The following is a 17649-nucleotide window of genomic DNA, read 5'->3' as shown; positions in this document are numbered from 1 at the left end:
TCAACGGCTTTGGTAGGGATGCCGATACGGCGTCGTTTGAGTCCGTGTTTGGGCAGGCTTGTTTTGGACTGGATCAGAGTGCTGGTTTGGGCCTGTTTTATTTCATTTCTTTTGGGCCCAAACCGGTTTTCCCTCACTCTTTTACTTTTCTTTTTTCTTTTTCTTTTTTTTCTTTTTTTTTCTTTTAATAATAATAAAAATAGTGAAATTAAAATCAACAACACTGTGACATTTCCACATAATTATCACAAAATAGTTAAGTAAGTTAAATCACAACCTAGAACGAACGACGCACATATATTCATATTTTTGAATTTTCTTTTAACGACACATATACTTTATATATATATATATATATATATATATATATATATATATTTTTTTTTATTTTCGTTTGATAATGACTAGATGCAAAATGGACAGACCCACAAACACATGTCACGGACAGATCGAAAAATTGTACAGCGAAACCATTTGTCACTATTTTTATTTTCTTTTGGAGCGATTGTCCGTAAAGCAAAAATCACGTGCTTACAGCTGCCCCTCTTTGCCCGAAGACACGAAGGGTTTTCGCGCAAAGATAAAGCGAGCGATTTTTGCCCGTCCGAATACTCCGTGTGAAGCATTTTTTGAAAAAGAATTATCATCTATCCAATGACATGTCATTGTCAAATAATCATTTCCATTAATAGCATAGCCAATATCAGAAGTTAGAGAAACTCTACGAGGAAGGTGGCTAAAAAAATAACGTATATATGTTTGATATTGTCCATGAAGTGTAAAGATATCAGATCTACAAGTACTTCTAGGGATACCTTTAAATAAAGGATTATAAATCCTTTGAATATATATAATAAGATATGATGAAGAAGCAAAAGAAAAAGGTAGACAACCCAAAGCAATCATTTTTGCTAACTCCTCACGATACTTCATTTTATCATATTTCATAAGTCCTCCAGTCATATGTTTTAGAGTTGCTTGATTTTCATCTCCATCAGAGCCCCATTCTACATGATGCTCAATTCTTATATGTCTACTAAGTGTCTTAGTCCTCCCTAATTGTCCTCCAGTCATATGTTTAAAATCACCATTACAAAGTTTGCATTTAACTCTATCAGTACCTACTATTTCGTCAAAAAAATTTCAAACCTTACTTCTTTTTTATTCGATTAATAGTCGGAGCCACATGTGGTCTACTACTAGCACCACGACCACCACCCCTGCTACCAACTCCAATATTACTAGGTGTAAGTGGTGTCTCATCTTCAATTTCTAATTCATTATCCTCTATACCGAAACCTTCCAGTAATTATTCATAATCTATATTATTATCAGGTAATATTTTAGAAATATGTTCAGAGTCATTTACATTACTACCAGATGCTGAAATAGTACCTCTTTTTCTATTTCTCCGATTAGTAACCTTATTACAAACTCTTTTTTGCAGTATTAAACATATTGTGAAAATTTAACTATTAGCAAAAATTAAATATGCAAATAAAATAGTAAATAAGAGAAAGAGTTGGAGGGAGTGCACCGAATTCGGCAATGAATTGAACACTTGATGATTTCGCAACTCCAATATTACCACGAAGAAACGTCAATTGTTCAAACTTCAAATAGTAAATAACACGATCAATAAAATTCCAAAAAAATGAGACCCAAATACTTGATTGCACTTTAGGTGAAGAATGAGAGAATGATAATTGAGAATATGAGTTTGAGAAATGAGAGATGAGTGAAGAAATGAAGAAGAGGGGAGTGTATTTATAGTTTTTCAAATGGCTAAATTAGTAATTACAAAAAGTGTCAAATTAAAAAAAAAAAGGCTAAAAAAGGGCTATTTGTGCAAAACGGCCGTTGGGCAGCGACCCCTTAGCGCAGCTCACCGTTGCCAACGGTAACAGTCATTTAATTTTTTTTTTTGAAACAACTAGCCGTTAACCGTTTTGGGTCGATCTGGACTGGGCCGGTTAACCGGTTCTATAGAGAATCTCGTTGACCGGGTTTGACCGGTTCGATTAACCGGTTGAACGAAGGTGAACGGACCAACCCCCTTACCCCATTAATCCAGCCCACCCGCCCCCCTTTGTACCGGTCCGGGTCGATTCCGGTTTCAACCGGTCTGGACTGGTTCGGAAACGGATTGACCCGGCCCGTTAGACACCATTACTTTTACATGGAGTATAACATCTTATATCATCACAAACAAAACTTGTTGCAAAATTAACATCACTGCATATAAAAAAATAAAGAAGGAAAAAGTCCGTGTAGGGACATGTTGATGGCTAAAAGACCATTCTGTGTTTACCACTAGTCAAAACGAAGTTTCAATTGTTCGAACCTGGACATGCTGAATTTTTTTTTTGGTCAAGTAAAAAGAAGAGTAATTGAACGAATATTAAATTCATGATGAAAATTGTTCAAGACAACTGGTCTTTATTCATTAAAAAACTTGACACTTTAGAAGGATTTTCACAAACAAAATCAATGCTGCAATCAATTTAATTATAATTGAACTTAAGATCTCTCAACTATAGTTTGATAATGTTACTATTGTTCTGCATAAATACGGAATATTTTATGTACCGGGCTGCCCCTATCTTTCGTACCCTTCACTTGTATATGCCATCTTCAAAGGCGGATTAAGGATTTTTAGTATATGGAGTACACTACTAATAAAAAGTAAGAAAAAATGTATTTAGTGAGAATTGATACCTCTTAGTAAATAACTCAACCTTCAACCAAGTGGACCGTTCAACCTTATTTGGGTAGGGTGCCAGCAGTTAATATTATACCAATTTTAGAAAATATGTACATAAAATATCTAATTTTACAAAGAGCCTATGGGTTCATGTGCCCCGTAAATACACCTATAAATAGGGGTGTGCATTCGAATCGGTTTATCGATAAATCGAATCGATTATTTGTTATCGGTTTATCGATTTATCGATTTCGATTTCGAAATTTTCCTTATCGAGTTATCGATTTTGATTTCGATTTTATCCTCTTCGGTTATCGGTTTATTGATAAACTGATAAGATATACTAATTTTTTTTTACCCTTGTTCTATAATACCCTTTCCTTTACCCTAAGTCTCTAATCCTATTATTTCATCGACCACATTTAAGGAATGATCATATTTAAAGCTCAAGGGAATGAAGTTCAAATTAATGAAAAATAGAATTAGCCGTGATGATGTATTTTTTTTTATATACCGTTGGAGTGTTGGTGACATACATTTGATCCCTTACTTTAGTTTCGTTGCCTGTGCTTGTTGACACAATTTTTATGTTATAAACGGTGTTCGTCTTATTTTAGCTTCTTTTTGTCCATATTAGTTAGGCGTGTTTATAGCAATAAACTTTTCGTTGAATCCCGCGAATTTTCTTATTGGTGTAATCGATAACCAAATCGATAAATCCCAAAAATCGATAAATCGAAATTGAAACCTTATTGAAACGATAACGATAAGCATATGTACAAATCGATAATCGATAAGTAATTATCGATAATGGTCAAAATCGAATCGATAAATCGAATGCACATCCCTACCTATAAATCCGCCCCTGGCCACGTCAATATTTTATTACTCACGAACGTCTTTACATAATTAAGAGAAAATTAATGTAATTAATAATAAAATGATGTCTTCTCTAATTATCTCATTTTAGTCATTTTTCAACAAACAAATAGTAGTACGGTTTCCTCGTTTTGACAGTTGGTTGGAGTATCATTACCTTTACGGAAAAGGTCCAAAAATGTACTTGAACTATTCGAAATAGCTCAAAAATATTCTTCGTTTGCTTTTAGTGTCAAAAATATCCTTGCCGTCTATGTTTTGGCCCAAAAATGTCCCTAAACCGTCAGTTTTGCTATTGAAGCTGACATGGCAGTCCAAATGGGTGAGAATTGCTTACATGGTCGTCCACCTAAGCAATCCATATGTGAAAATTATTTTCTCAGAAATTTTATTTTTCCAGAATTTTTTAATAAAATATAAAATCAACATTTATTTTGAAAAAAGTAAAAAATTTCGAAAAAAATATTTATTTCGATTTTTTTTAATTAAAATACAAAATCAACACTTATTCCGAAAAAAATAAAAAATTTATGAAAAAATTATTCTTGATTGGAGTATATAATTTGATTAAAAAATTATTCTTGATTGGGGTTTTTTAATCAAATCATAAACCCCAATCAAGAATAATTTTTTCATAAATTTTTTACTTTTTTTCGGAATAAGTGTTGATTTTGTATTTTATTAAAAAATTCTAAAAAATAAAATTTTCGAAAAAATAATTTTCACATATGGATTGCGTAGGTGGACGACCATATAAGCAATTCTAACCCAATTGGACTGCGATGTCAGCTTCAATTGTAAAAATAATGGTTTAGAGACTTTTTTGGGCCAAAATATAGACGATAGAGATATTTTTGGCACAAAAAATAAATAGATGATATTTTCGAGATATTTCGTATAGTTCAAGAATATTTTTGCACATTTTCCGTTAACTTTATTTAACTTGCAATAGAAACTAATCAAATCAGTATTTTCCCTCCGCGTTTCAATTCCAGTTTTTTCTTAATTAGGCGTAGACTTGAAGTTCAGTACAAGCGACAACGACAGAGCAACAACGGGCCCATACATAAATCATCTTTCCCTCTCTATTTTACATTTTTTTAACTCTTCATGTTCATTTCTGGTACAAAATCCAAGTGTTTTTCAACATACATCATTTCTCACTAGTCACGACTCTCTAGGTACGGTTTTTCTCTCTCTCTCGTTTTTTTGATAGTAGAAAATGTTCAGCTTAACTTTGATTTTGTAGTTTTGCTGCTTAGTTTTCAGTTTTTAAGCGGTTCGATCTGTACATTTCGCGAATACTCTCGAACTACACTTCGTGTTTTTGTGTTCAAATTTTAGTGTGAGTTTTCTAATTATGTTTGTAATTTCTTCGTTTTGCTGCTTATTTTACAGTTCAAAGCTCTTCGATCTGTGCATTTCGGAATTTTCTTCTATTTCTTAACTTCTCCGGCATAATCAGGTATGCTTCGTTTTAATTAACATCGGTTTATGGAAGTAGAAATTGCTGGTTAATTTTTTGAACTTAAGAGTGATTTTCCGAAATTTCTTCTGTTTAGCTTGCAGTTTTAAGCTGTTCGATTTGTACATTGCGCTTCATATTGACGAAAACGCCGCATTCTAGGTTAATTGCTCGATTGGTGTGAATTTGCAGACCGCAGTGGCGTCTCCGAAGGTTCGAGAAGCAAATTCTTAGGTTTTTCTTGTGGAAATTATGGAGGAACTGGACATTTGTGAAAACTATGAGTTTGATTAAGTTTGTTTCCTTTTTTCCCGACTTCAGTATTTTTTTCAAAATTTATTCTTTCTTTTTCTTTTATGTTGTGTTTGAAGTTGAGATTGAGATCTGTAGTTGGTCACAGTTGAGTACTGAATGTTCTCACGCCTTGTGCCGATCTAAATTGTTTTTGTGTATTATATTTAAATTTAATTGTTTATTCTGTAACTTCAGGTGCTTGCTGGCTTCTGTCGCACAGCTGTTATAAAATACTAATATATTGAAGACTAAGCAGAATTTAGTATAGCATCTCAGTGTCTAAAATATGTGAAATAGTTTATGAGTATTTTAATTTCTCAGAAGACAGGGCAAGAAACTAGTATATCATATTTTTAAAATAGTTCTAATCTCTCAATTTTTTCGCTAGTCGTTGCTTTTGTTTCTGCCTTCTGATTATAATCCTCAGTTTTAGTTTTGTATCTTTGTATTTTTGCTTCAGGAATTGGTATGATTGCTGCTGCCTTTCCTTTTATCTTTCCTAAGCCGAGGGTCTTTCGGAACCAGCCTCTCTCCCTTCTCGAAGGTAGGGGTAAGGTTTGCGTACATACTACCCTCCCCAGACCCCACTTGTGGGATTACACTGAGTTTTTTGTTGTTGTTGTATGCTTATTTAGAGCATTTTCAGCTTTTCATGCTCCAGATAAAGTATAATACTATTTTTTGTCCTGATCGGTCTCAATGTTTCTTCCAATTTCTTTCCACTGGTACATGATCCTGGCAGCTGCAATCTTTTTTTTTCTTTTTCTTTTACCGGTCCTGTTAATAAAAGTTAACTACGCTTGGGATCGTCAAACGGCAGGTTTTATAGGTGTTTAGTCATTTAACTTCAAAGCTTGTTTCTATCCCTTTATGCTTCAAACTAAGAGTATAAGGTGGAAAATTGGACATTTATGTGCTTGTGTTATAATTTTTGAATCTTTTCTCTTGACTTGGTTGAATATGTTTCATCGACTTCGCCTTTTTTCTTGTCATTGATATAAAGGTACCAGTAAAACTTATCCGTGTTATTTAAGCTGCAGACACTGCTTCTTGGCTGCTGCCCTTTCTATTTCAATATAGCTAGGACTATATTGCTCTTTTGCGTTCAAGTTGCGATCTTCCTCTCGGAGCACTTTGATATTTATTCAAAAACCATTTTCTCTGTTCATTCTCTTATCTGCTGACAGGACTAGTATTAAAGCAGCAGTAGGTCCTTTAGGTGTTCAATTCAAACTACATCTTTTAATGTTCAAGAACTTGCCCCCTAAATTGATCATCAGCCAGTCAACTAGGTTTTTCGTGTTCTTGAGCAGTGCACTTAAATCTCCAATCTCATGTTTAGGCATGATTTTCATCTGCAACTACTTTCCAATCTGGGGAAATAATGTGAAAGTGCATCTCTTATTTGGTGTTATGAAGAAATGGGTATCGTTTCCTTTTGGCTTTTGCACTGTATCTAGCAATGGACTCACATGATCAAGATTCAATTTTGTTCTTCAAGTTAATTATGGTTCTTTTTCTCATTAGCATATGCAGATCATGAGATAAGCTGTTTTTTTGACATATCTGGGCATACTGTTGCAGGTGCTATTGTTCTATGACTTATCGGGGCATTACCATTGAGGGTGTTACTGTGTTTGACTCCTGGAGCTCTTCTAGTCTGGCATTAGTCGAATTGAATCCTAAATGATTAAACAGTTTTATTGAGAATAAAAATGAAGAAATGGTACGGTGGTGTTTTAACAACATCTTTGTTGATGTTTTTGGTTCTGGGGTACTGTGTGATGAGGAAACCTGTCAAGGAAAGTTATGTTACAAGTTCTGTCTACTTCAACATGACAAATCCTCTTGAGTGGATAAATGCTATGGCTCCACCTGCAGCTCACCAGCCAGAAAAAATTACTCAAGTTATATCTGCAGAAATTGTTGTCTCTGATCTCTTTATTAAGAGGAACCTGTCAGCTCAGGAGCAACAATCTTTGTCTACATGGTATCAGTTGAAACGCTTAGTTACTCATGATCAAGTCTTACCTAATGCTATAGATGCAGTTAAGGAAGCCAGTATCGCCTGGAACAACCTCATGACTGCAGTAGAAAGGGAAAAACTTGATGCAAATGATAGTTCAGTTAAGACAGGAAAACAGAAACAATGCCCTCATTTTCTCAGCAAAACCAATGCTACAGAAATTGATGCCAGTGGCTTTAAGTTGCGGTTTCCTTGTGGTCTGACTCAGGGTTCTTCCATCACAATAATTGGCATTCCAAATGGTCTTCTTGGGAATTTTCGGATAGATTTGACTGGTGAACCACTTCCAGGTGAACCAGATCCTCCTGTTATTCTGCATTACAATGTTAGGCTCCATGGTGATAAAATAACTGAGGATCCCGTAATTGTACAAAACACCTGGACAATTGCACATGACTGGGGTGAAGAGGAGCGCTGTCCCTTACCATCGGATGAAAAGAGTAAGAAAGGTAAGAGAATTTTTTCCCTCTTCACAAAAGGAAGCCCATAGCTTTGAAGCTCATTTACCAGCATTCCTTTCAATTCTTTCAATGATTTGGCTACTTTCTATGCTCTAGAAGTGATGCTGCATCCTCATGTGTGCTCAATTGAGTAACTGCAGTCATAATGTTGGGCATGCCATTTTTCGAAATAAACTTATTACCCTTGAAGTCTATGTCATCTCTTGAGGTCTAGATCCTGCAAGCATTTGGGATTTCTTTGTGTGCTGATATTATACTAAACATTCTGAAAATGGGTTTATCTTCATGGCAATTTTTGCTATTTTAGATATATATAGATTCCCTAATTTCACTATTTCAAAGTCTGCCTGCCTAGTTGAGTTTCAGTATCTTTCCTGTTGATATTGTCTCCCTCAATTTTGTCCCCTCCCATTGCTGCGTAAGCCTCAAGAGATATGCTGCAAACCTTTTCTCCAATTTCTTAAAAGCTGGTTGGTCTCATATAATTGCATCATCTCCTTTGCACCTCTATTTTCTTCCAAGAGATATAACAGGTTTATATGACTATCTAAATTTGGGTTCATCATAATGTTCTCCTGTTCCTCACTTGTATCATCCTTTGCATTATTAACTAACATTAGTTACCTTTTCGCCAGTGGATGAATTGGAACAATGCAATGAGATGGTGGGAAATGTCATGGCTACTCGACATGTCATTGCAACAAATAAATCTAGCCTGGCTCAGGACGGGTCTAAATCAAGAAAATATTTTCCTTTCAAGCAAGGATATCTCTCTGTCGCAACTCTGAGAGTAGGATCTGAAGGAATTCAGATGACAGTTGATGGAAAACACATAACATCTTTTGCTTTCCGTGAAGTAATTTTTTCCCTCTGTTTCTCCTTTTCTCCTCTTGTTCCTCTGAATTTTATTGTATTTCTGTATCATCATAATGGTTATCTGCTTCCCCAGAATCTCCTTTAATTTTTTATGTATGTCTTATCAGACTTTGGAACCGTGGCTTGTAAGTGAAGTGAGGATATCCGGAGACATAAAATTAATTTCTGTTGTCACAAGTGGTTTGCCAACATCTGAGGATTCAGACCATATAAGTGACTTGGAAGCTCTAAAAGCAGCTCCTCTTCCTCCTCGGAAAAGACTAGATCTCTTTGTTGGTGTATTTTCTACCGCAAATAATTTTAAGCGCAGAATGGCTGTCCGTAGAACTTGGATGCAATATGATGCAGTGCGATCTGGACAAGTTGCGGTGCGGTTTTTTGTTGGCTTGGTGAGTGCTTCTTTTCTTTGCACTCCATACTGTGAAACTACCATTGGATCTAAGTAGTGTTCAATACTGATGCTTATTTGATCCTAATTACTGGATCTTGGGGCTGCCCAGTTAGAGCCAGAAGATATTCCATTATTTATTCATCCTGAAAGCATCTTATTTTAAAAAGTAGATAGGATTATGTAATTTCTTAGTAGAAGTCACATATTAGAATTCAGCATGTGAAACTTCATTTGACATGATAATTCTGTGTTATGTATCTGCTGTAGCATAAAAACCAAATGGTGAATGAAGAGCTCTGGAATGAGGCTAGGACATATATGGACATCCAGCTGATGCCTTTTGTTGATTACTATAGTCTTATCGCTTGGAAGACCATTGCCATATGTGTTTTTGGGGTAAAATCCTGTACCTTCCTAATCCACGGAGTATCTCGTGCACGCCTTGCTGACTTCATTTATTGCACAGACCGATGTCGTTTCGGCAAAGTTTGTCATGAAGACAGATGATGACGCATTTGTTCGAGTGGATGAAATCTTGTCTTCTATGCAGAGGATTAACGTGACTCGTGGATTGCTGTATGGTCTTATCAACTCAGATTCCCATCCTCATAGGAGTCCAGACAGCAAGTGGTTTATCAGTCCAGAGGTGAATATCTTCTTCATTTCTCATAGTTCATAGACAATTTCACCCCTTGCTCTCTTTCAGCATTCATCAATGGGGAAGGGCATCTGTCTTAGCAATTGATCATGAAACGAAAATAACACATAGTTGATCTTAAGCTCTTATACGTATTGAATCTTGTTCTTTTGTTGATGTAAAGGAATGGCCTGAAGAAACTTACCCTCCTTGGGCACATGGACCGGGTTATGTTGTGTCCAGTGATATAGCAAAAACAATCAGCTCAAAACAGAGAAAAGGCCGCCTAAAGGTAAAATGTACCACTGTCTCTCTCTACTTATTCAACTGTCATTTAAGTGAATGAAGTTTACATTTGAAAGTGTAATATCCAGCGGCCCCTGACCTGTATCTCCCATTTAATTCTAAAAGTTACAAGTCCGCTGAAAATGCAGATGTTTAAGCTGGAAGATGTTGCTATGGGCATCTGGATTTCAGAAATGAATAAGAAAGGGTTGGAAGTGAAGTATGAAAAGGAAGAGAGGATTTTTAATGAAGGTTGCCGAGATGGTTATGTTATTGCACATTACCAAGGCCCTAGAGAGATGCTCTGTCTTTGGCAAAAGATTGAAGAGAAAAAACGGGCTTTATGTTGTGGCGAGTAATACAAATTAGTTTTTCTTCCGAGTTTTGAAGGCTCGTAAGTTTCTATTACTAAGATTTGACAAAAATCCTGCTGACCTTTTCTACTAACTGACCAAGGATATCTACTTGAGGTGGAATACCAATTAGGACGGGAAGAAGAGGCAAAGGTCATGCTTATTTGAGCAATACCACGTTGTTGTATAAGGAGGTAGAGTAGTTCCTAGCATATTGATATCAGTAGGTGATTAGATTAGCTTGTTAAACATAGTACTAGAAGATTGATTATGATGGTGGGATCTGTATTATAAAGAGGAGGCTAAATGGAGGGGCATTATACATTGTATAGAGAGCGGGTAAACTATGTTCGGTGATTATTTTGTATGTAAATCACACGATCTCTCGTACCCATTTCTCGAGTAAAATGGAGAGCATTGATATATACTACAGTATGTTTTTACATTGGAGTTGTCTGCCTTGTATCTTGAAGCTACTGCAATCCTAAGGGGTTGTTTGGTTGCTGGTTAGGAAGAAAGTTGTTCATATATCACGTTTGGTAGTTTTTTTGTTGCTTCGTATAAAAATCAGCACACGAAGTACGGTGTTTGGTCATCAATTTACAATGTCACATAAATAAAACAGGTATTACATGTTTAATGTAGTTTTTAGTTGCTTTGTAAAAAAAAATCAGCACACGGACTGCGTTGTTTGGTCATCATTTTACAATGTCACAAATAAAACAGGCAAGTTATGAGTAAATTATGTATTATTTTATGTGGAGTAGCAAATAGAATGATTAATTCCTGTATATCTAATTTTTTGCATTACTATAACTCGAACCCTGCATTACTTGGGGAACACGGGTTGCCCGTCGCTGCCGATTCCAATATGATTTTGTTCACCAATAAATAATTTTTTTTAAATTCAAAGCCAAATCAAATAAAATACTCAATATATTACAGTTGCATGTCAAACCATACTAAATTGAAGACTACATCATCTCTTATCAAATTTGTTTTAGTTGAATTTTCGATTTTTCTCAAATACCTTTGTAAACAACAAAAAATTGCAAATAAATAAATAATAGGAAGGCTGGAAACTTTTATTATAGCTCGCCATCCCAGAATTGGTCCACGGATTTGTATGGTCCATTTGGATGAACAAAAACCTCAGCTTTGAATCCTCTGCATTGAGGAATCTCTTGAATTCGAGCGATTTCTTCATTGCTTAGTTCCCAATCCAAAATTTGAAGGTTCTCTTTCATCCTATCCTTGTTAAAACTCTTCACTAATACAATAACTCCCTGCTCATATACCCACCTCAATGCAACCTACAATTAAATATCATGTTAGATATTTAGATAAGGACTAATAGCCGGTTTAGCCGAGTTCTTTAAAGAAAAAAAGGTGCTTTAAAGCAGAAGCAGAAACAATTTTTTAAAAGCGTGGAAAAAATAACTTCTTCCCAAAAATATTTTTTCAAAAAACATTTTTCATAAGAATATACTTTAAAATATTTTTTTAAAAGCTTGGCGAAACACTAATTACTGTTGAAAAGTGATTTTCCAGCCAAACACAAATTACTATTCATCAAAAGTACTTTTTTGAAAAGTATTTTTGATAAAAAATATATTTTAAAATATAATTTGATTTTAAAAATTTAGCCAAACAAACTATAAGTCAAATGTACTAACAAGAGAAAAAGAAAAAGCTGAAGCAAAATACCTGTGCAATGCTCTTTTGTTTATGACAGGCAATTTCCTTAAGGATAGGGCTTTGCATAACAGCATGGTTACCCCATAAAGGTATCCCATTTGCCCCAAGTGGAGACCATGCACTTACATGTATCCCTTTCTCCTTACAAAACTCTAACATCTTGTCTTGCCTCCATGTAACATGCATTTCCACCTGCCAATTAATATTAATCATTTCTCTTACCCTCCTAATTAGCGGTGACAAAATGGTTAAAAAATAGTTTTACATTCATATTATCTACTGAACAATATGTTAGATAATAAATTTTTTAAAAACAGGTCAAATATAAATAAAAGTTATATTATCCACTTAAAAAATGAATAAGTAATGGGTTTAACTTTTATATTTGTAAAGATTCAAATTGAGGGTTCCTCAAGTTTGGGAGACTAGGAATTCTCCCAAAAGTAATCATATTCAAGAAGCCATTGATAATATGGATATCCATATCATACGCCAGTTAATCCATTTTCTATCCGTATTAAATATGGGTTAGGTAGGATAATTTATCCGTTTTTAGTTACTCGTTTTCGATCCGCCCATATCTGACCCGACCTGCCCGTTTGCCACCCCTACTTCTAATATTCTTTCATTGATGAGAATTCCTATAAATACACTTCAAAACAATTGAACATTTTATGTAGCACAAATTAGAGTTAAAAGTTCTATATACTGAGTAAAAAACACAATCATATCAATTATAAGATAATTATACTGTAATAAGCATTAGTTTATGACCTGATTGAAATAGGAACTAACATGCTGTAAAAGGTTAAACCACACCAATAATGAAATTTTTGTTTTACACTTAATGTATACTATAGCCTAACTCTTTCTGTAAATTAATTTAATGGGCTATTCTATTTGGTATCCCATCTTTCATGTTTGTGCTCATTTGATCCTATTCTATGAACTTTTTAGAATTCTGTGCGAGCAGGAGCGGATGCATCATAGAATTATCGGGTTTAACTGAGCTAAGTATTTTCGACTTAAAGTATAAATTTATATGTAAAAAGTCACTAGAATTACAATAAATAGTAGATATACATCCATAACTTTAAATGCTGAACTCATAGAACTAAAATCCTAGATCCATCTCGATTAATGCAAGCATACCTGGTTAACGGCAGGAGGAATAGTAGCATGGTGCAAGAGTTGAGAGAGTTTTGTGCAGCTGAAGTTGCATACACCAATTGACTTTGCCAAACCTAACCTGCAACATTCTTCCATTGCTTCCCATGTTCCTCTCATGTCAAATGGAATTACATCCTCATTTGCAAACTTTATCTCTTCATCATTGCCGTTTTTCATCGTTGCTGGCCAATGTATTAGGTACAAGTCCAAGTAATCCATCCCCAGAGTCCTACAAACATTTTTCACATGTGCTTAAGTTCTATACATAATGATTGTGTAAAAATTATTTACAAAATCCGGTCACTCATAAGGTAATTACATATGAATTAGGAGTACTAATTAGCAACTTAGTAAAAGTGATAACTAACTTGTTGTACACATTTAATTAGCTGCATTGACAATATAGAAATCTTTGACATTCATTCGGTAGAAACTAGACGAAAAAAGAAAACTTAAAATTAAACTAGCTCCAACGACGACTATGATATTTTAGGCGAATCTCACATCAATAAAATACGGAAGAGAAGCTGGGTATACAAGTAAACAAGCCTTACAGTGGCGGAGCCAGAATTTCACCAAGGAGTGTCAAGATATAAAAAAATAGATACACCGAAAAGTTTAAGGGAGTCAACATATATTAAATATACATAAAACAGAAAAATTTGTGTAGCAATACAATGTAATTTTCTAACGAAGGGGTGTCGATTGACACCCGTTGGATGAATGTGGCTCCGCCATTGAAGCCTTAAACTCTAGTGACGCGTTTTTAAGCCGTGTGGGCCTAGGCCTAAAGAGGACAATATCATTAGTGGGGTGTGCCGTGTATGTGTGTGTGTATATATATATATATATATATATATATATATATATATATATATATATATATATATATATATATATATATATTTGATAAAATATGTGAAGTATAATAATATCGAATCTACTGTCTTTTATACTCTGAATCTGTCTCTCTATAAAAGAAGACTTACGCTAGAGATCTTTTGAGGGCAGGAAGAACAAGGTCGTGGCGTGTTTCGGTGCACCATAATTTGGAGGTAATGAACACTTCATTTCGGCTCATAATTAGTCCACGTTGAACCGCTTCCGCCACTGCTAGGCCAAGTGCCTCCTCAGACCCATAGGCAGCTGCCGTGTCAAAGTGTCGATACCCGGCTTCAATGGCACCTACAAATGTGGCGACTAATTCATCCAATGGTGGTAGTGAAGGTGCTGTTCCCATGCCTATAAGAGGAATTTCATGACCAGAATTCAGCTTAACTCTTGGGACTAATACTTGCTTCATATCCATAGCTATGACTAAAATGACTAAGTACTCGATGACCGTGTATTTATCTCAACCAATGTTTTTTGCATCAAGAAAACATTTGATAAAATTGGAACGACACAGGAAAATTAGGCAGGCGTTAGCTAGCATTTTTAATGTGCAAGCCATAACACCTTATCTTGTTGAAGTGATAGATTTGATGTGTGGTGGAGGTTGTCCAATATGAACCTTTCCCTCATTTCAACCGTTTGTTCAACATAAATACTTGAACTCTAGGTCTCTACCTAGCATCAAAAGTCATGGTTGTAATCTTCCTGCAAAATCATAACTTAACATTGAAAGAGGGATTTGTATTATAAACCATACGTTATTGTGCAGATCAGCATAAGTATACTACGTACACAAATGGTGATACTGGACCACTCTGATCTTTTTTCTTTCCTTTTTGTTTCACTATTTATGTCAAGTTCTTTTTAATTACCTGTCAATTTTAAATCGATTGTTAAGTTGTTTAACCGCTTCTGTTTATTGGTAAAACTTTGCTCTACATGTATAGATTTAACAAAGTATATATGAATTTTGAATAATCAACTCAATTCTGCATAAAGGAGAAGGTTACCTAGTTTACTAAACGAAACTTATTCTAAAGGGTGTTTGGATTGACTTTTAAGCTGGTCAAATTAATTTTTAAGCTTTCTTTAGTTTTTTTTTAATGTTTGACAAAATTAAAAAGTGTTTACAATAAATTAAAAACTGCTTAAAACAAACCAAAAGTAATAAGTTGGACAGCCACAACTTATTGTTTTTTGACTAAAAAGCTATTTCTGCTAAAACATTACTTTTTTTAAGCCAATCCAAACAGACTCCTAGTTATTATGAATTATGAATATTATGATAGCAAAATCCACCCATGTCACAATGATACAAACATAACCATACTATATTTGATGTTTACATCAATTCAATAAATATATAACAAATATCTTAACATATCATTCTTATTACTAAACTAAAGTTAATTATGACACATCGTAAACACTTACTGCAGGTAAGTGTCTACCTTTGCCCATGGCAGTTTCCTTTGTAAGCATAAACTTTTATTTATATCAGGATTTTGAACATGATAATCTTACATAAAATTATTATAGAAAACATACCTGAATCGTAAGTCATTATCGTGAAGCGGAAGCGTTTATCGAAATTGGTTTCTCGCCCCTTGCCCTAGCTTTCGTTAACCCCGACTTTAGTGATGGAAGAGAGAAATAAAATACAGTAACCCTAATGGGTGGGGAGATGACCAATTTATAGAGGTTCTCATTTAATCCGATAATTCCATCAAGTAACTGATCGGACATATGAGATTTGCTTATTAATTAAATATTAATTATGGGCCTTAAACTTATTGGTCCACCAATAAATTAACGTAAGAAAATCTTACATTCTCCCACTTGGCCCAATAATCACATAATATTAATATTTAATATAGGAACATTAGTTGCACATAAACAAATCTCTTCTATAATGTCCATCATAAATACCATAATACGATAAGCTACTAAATGTGAGTTATGTCAGTTATATATAATTTCTCTACATACTCCCTTCCATATACTACAATATTAGCAACTCATCGTACCAGGTCCATAAGCTATAAATTATTATGGTCCACAATAATGTCTCATTAAGACTTATACTGTAATATCTCAAAACAATAATGTGTACACCATTATGAGAAGCAGAAAATCACTAATGTATATCAGAAACACATAAATGAGTTCAGAGTGTCAAAACATCATAAATACATCAGTCATAAATACAGCCAAGACCCATTCTATGTACATGTTCTTTAAATATCTTTGGCTGTAAACCTTTCGTTAACGGATCTGCAATCATGGGATCTGTTCTAATATGCTCAAGTGACACTATTTGTTTCTGAACTTCCTCCTTGACGGTAAAGTACTTTAATTCCATATGTTTGGCACCTTTGGAGTACTTCTCCAGCATATTATACGGGAGTTCTAGGATAACTATGCTGGAACTCCAGCATAATATGTTGGAGTTCCAGCATAAGTACACTAGAACTCTAGCATAATATACTGGAGTTCCAACAAGTATAAATGTCTAGTAGGGGTGTACAAACCAAATCGATAACCCGCACCAACCCGAAAAAAACCCGACTAGTGGTTTGGTTTGACTCGGTTTGGTATTGGAAAATAAAACCCGACCACAATAGGGTTGGTTTGGTATTAACTAAAAAAAGTCAAACCGAAATCAAACCAACCCGACATTATATGTATACTTATTTTATATATTAGATAGATAAAAATATTTATTAGAATGTAAGTTATAATTATTTCTTAATTTTTATTATAATTTCTTTATATAGCATAATATTTTAAATTGGTATTATAGCCCATGTAAATATTTGTTTTTGCTTGGCCCATAAAAGAATAATTGAGCCCAAACCAAAACCTAATCTTAAAAGCAGATAGATTGTCCAAAAGGTGTTCTGAAACACATAAACAATTGAAATCATCTTGCCTCTTCTCCAAAGGCAAAAAACCTACGATCGTAAAGCTCTCATCGGTAAAGCTCTTTTGCTCTCATTTTACATGTTTTCTTTTAGCTGCATACATATACCTTGTTTTTCCCCAATTAACTAAGATGTGGCAAGCTAGCTTCAAGTCCAAGTGGTTACATTGGTCCTTTATCAAAAGATCAAAGTAGAAGTAGTTATACAGATATAAGGGAAACAAGTGAAAAAAGATGCTTAGCTTCTCAAGAATGTTGTTCCAATACCTTTAATTCATCCTAGTTGGATTCTTTTATAACAACCTTAATTTTACTTTAGCCCCAAATTTATGATTGGGGTGAATCTAAAAACTCATATTCTGGACCCTCCCTGCTTTATGCTTTCAATATAACAACCCCCCCCCATATTAAAAAATGTAGAAAGATTAGACAGTGATCCTGTTATTGCCCAAGAAGTTTCGCAATCCAGCTAATTCTGAACAATCTAGCCTTCTGTTTATATTGCTTAGTCCATGACCTCTATAAATATATTGAACCTTCTTTGGCTTCACTTCAACATAAAATGACCTCTATAAATATAGTCCAATGATCTG

General features: G+C 34.5%; 2 protein-coding genes across 14 annotated transcripts; one reads left to right on the top strand and one right to left on the bottom strand.

The window, feature by feature from the left end:
* The first annotated feature begins 4641 nt into the window (after nucleotides 1-4641).
* Nucleotides 4642-10816, top strand: LOC104224212 (beta-1,3-galactosyltransferase GALT1). Of its 13 annotated transcripts, none has more exons than XM_070160262.1 (11): nucleotides 4642-4764; nucleotides 4982-5048; nucleotides 5146-5261; nucleotides 5803-5886; nucleotides 6927-7817; nucleotides 8465-8685; nucleotides 8813-9094; nucleotides 9364-9492; nucleotides 9647-9742; nucleotides 9918-10025; nucleotides 10168-10816. In XM_070160262.1, exons 5-11 carry the CDS (start codon nucleotides 7058-7060, stop codon nucleotides 10375-10377), a joined length of 1806 nt encoding a protein of 601 aa, XP_070016363.1. In that variant the 5' UTR covers nucleotides 4642-4764; nucleotides 4982-5048; nucleotides 5146-5261; nucleotides 5803-5886; nucleotides 6927-7057; the 3' UTR covers nucleotides 10378-10816. The 13 variants fall into 13 exon arrangements, with proteins under 13 accessions (XP_070016363.1, XP_009774116.1, XP_009774117.1 ...); XM_009775814.2 differs by having other exon boundaries at nucleotides 4644-4764; nucleotides 5241-5261; nucleotides 9563-9742; XM_009775815.2 differs by having other exon boundaries at nucleotides 4644-4764; nucleotides 5241-5342; nucleotides 9563-9742.
* Nucleotides 10817-11246: 430 nt separating this feature from the next.
* Nucleotides 11247-14850, bottom strand: LOC104224214 (protein REDOX 2-like). Its single transcript, XM_009775818.2, has 4 exons — nucleotides 14229-14850; nucleotides 13222-13468; nucleotides 12079-12261; nucleotides 11247-11684 (listed from the first exon to the last, which is right to left on the bottom strand). The coding sequence occupies exons 1-4, from the start codon at nucleotides 14546-14548 to the stop codon at nucleotides 11460-11462; spliced, it is 975 nt and encodes a 324-aa protein (XP_009774120.1). The 5' UTR covers nucleotides 14549-14850; the 3' UTR covers nucleotides 11247-11459.
* Nucleotides 14851-17649: the final 2799 nt, after the last annotated feature.

This window comes from Nicotiana sylvestris, chromosome 10 (genome assembly GCF_000393655.2).
Source record: "Nicotiana sylvestris chromosome 10, ASM39365v2, whole genome shotgun sequence".
NCBI lineage: Eukaryota > Viridiplantae > Streptophyta > Magnoliopsida > Solanales > Solanaceae > Nicotiana > Nicotiana sylvestris.
The sequence above is the reverse complement of the archived record's forward strand: the minus strand, read 5'-3'. Positions and strand labels throughout refer to the sequence as shown.

Excerpts from the sequence above, each read along its gene's own strand:
- LOC104224212 (XM_009775814.2), top strand. The coding sequence starts at position 7,058 with ATGAAGAAATGGTACGGTGGTGTTTTAACAACATCTTTGTTGATGTTT. Across the intron at positions 7,818-8,464 it reads GGATGAAAAGAGTAAGAAAG|TGGATGAATTGGAACAATGC; the intron begins GTAAGAGAATTT and ends CCTTTTCGCCAG. Across the intron at positions 9,095-9,363 it reads TGCGGTTTTTTGTTGGCTTG|CATAAAAACCAAATGGTGAA; the intron begins GTGAGTGCTTCT and ends TATCTGCTGTAG.
- LOC104224214 (XM_009775818.2), bottom strand. The coding sequence starts at position 14,548 with ATGGATATGAAGCAAGTATTAGTCCCAAGAGTTAAGCTGAATTCTGGT. Across the intron at positions 12,262-13,221 it reads TTCCTCCTGCCGTTAACCAG|GTGGAAATGCATGTTACATG; the intron begins GTATGCTTGCAT and ends ATTAATTGGCAG. Across the intron at positions 11,685-12,078 it reads AACAAAAGAGCATTGCACAG|GTTGCATTGAGGTGGGTATA; the intron begins GTATTTTGCTTC and ends ATTTAATTGTAG.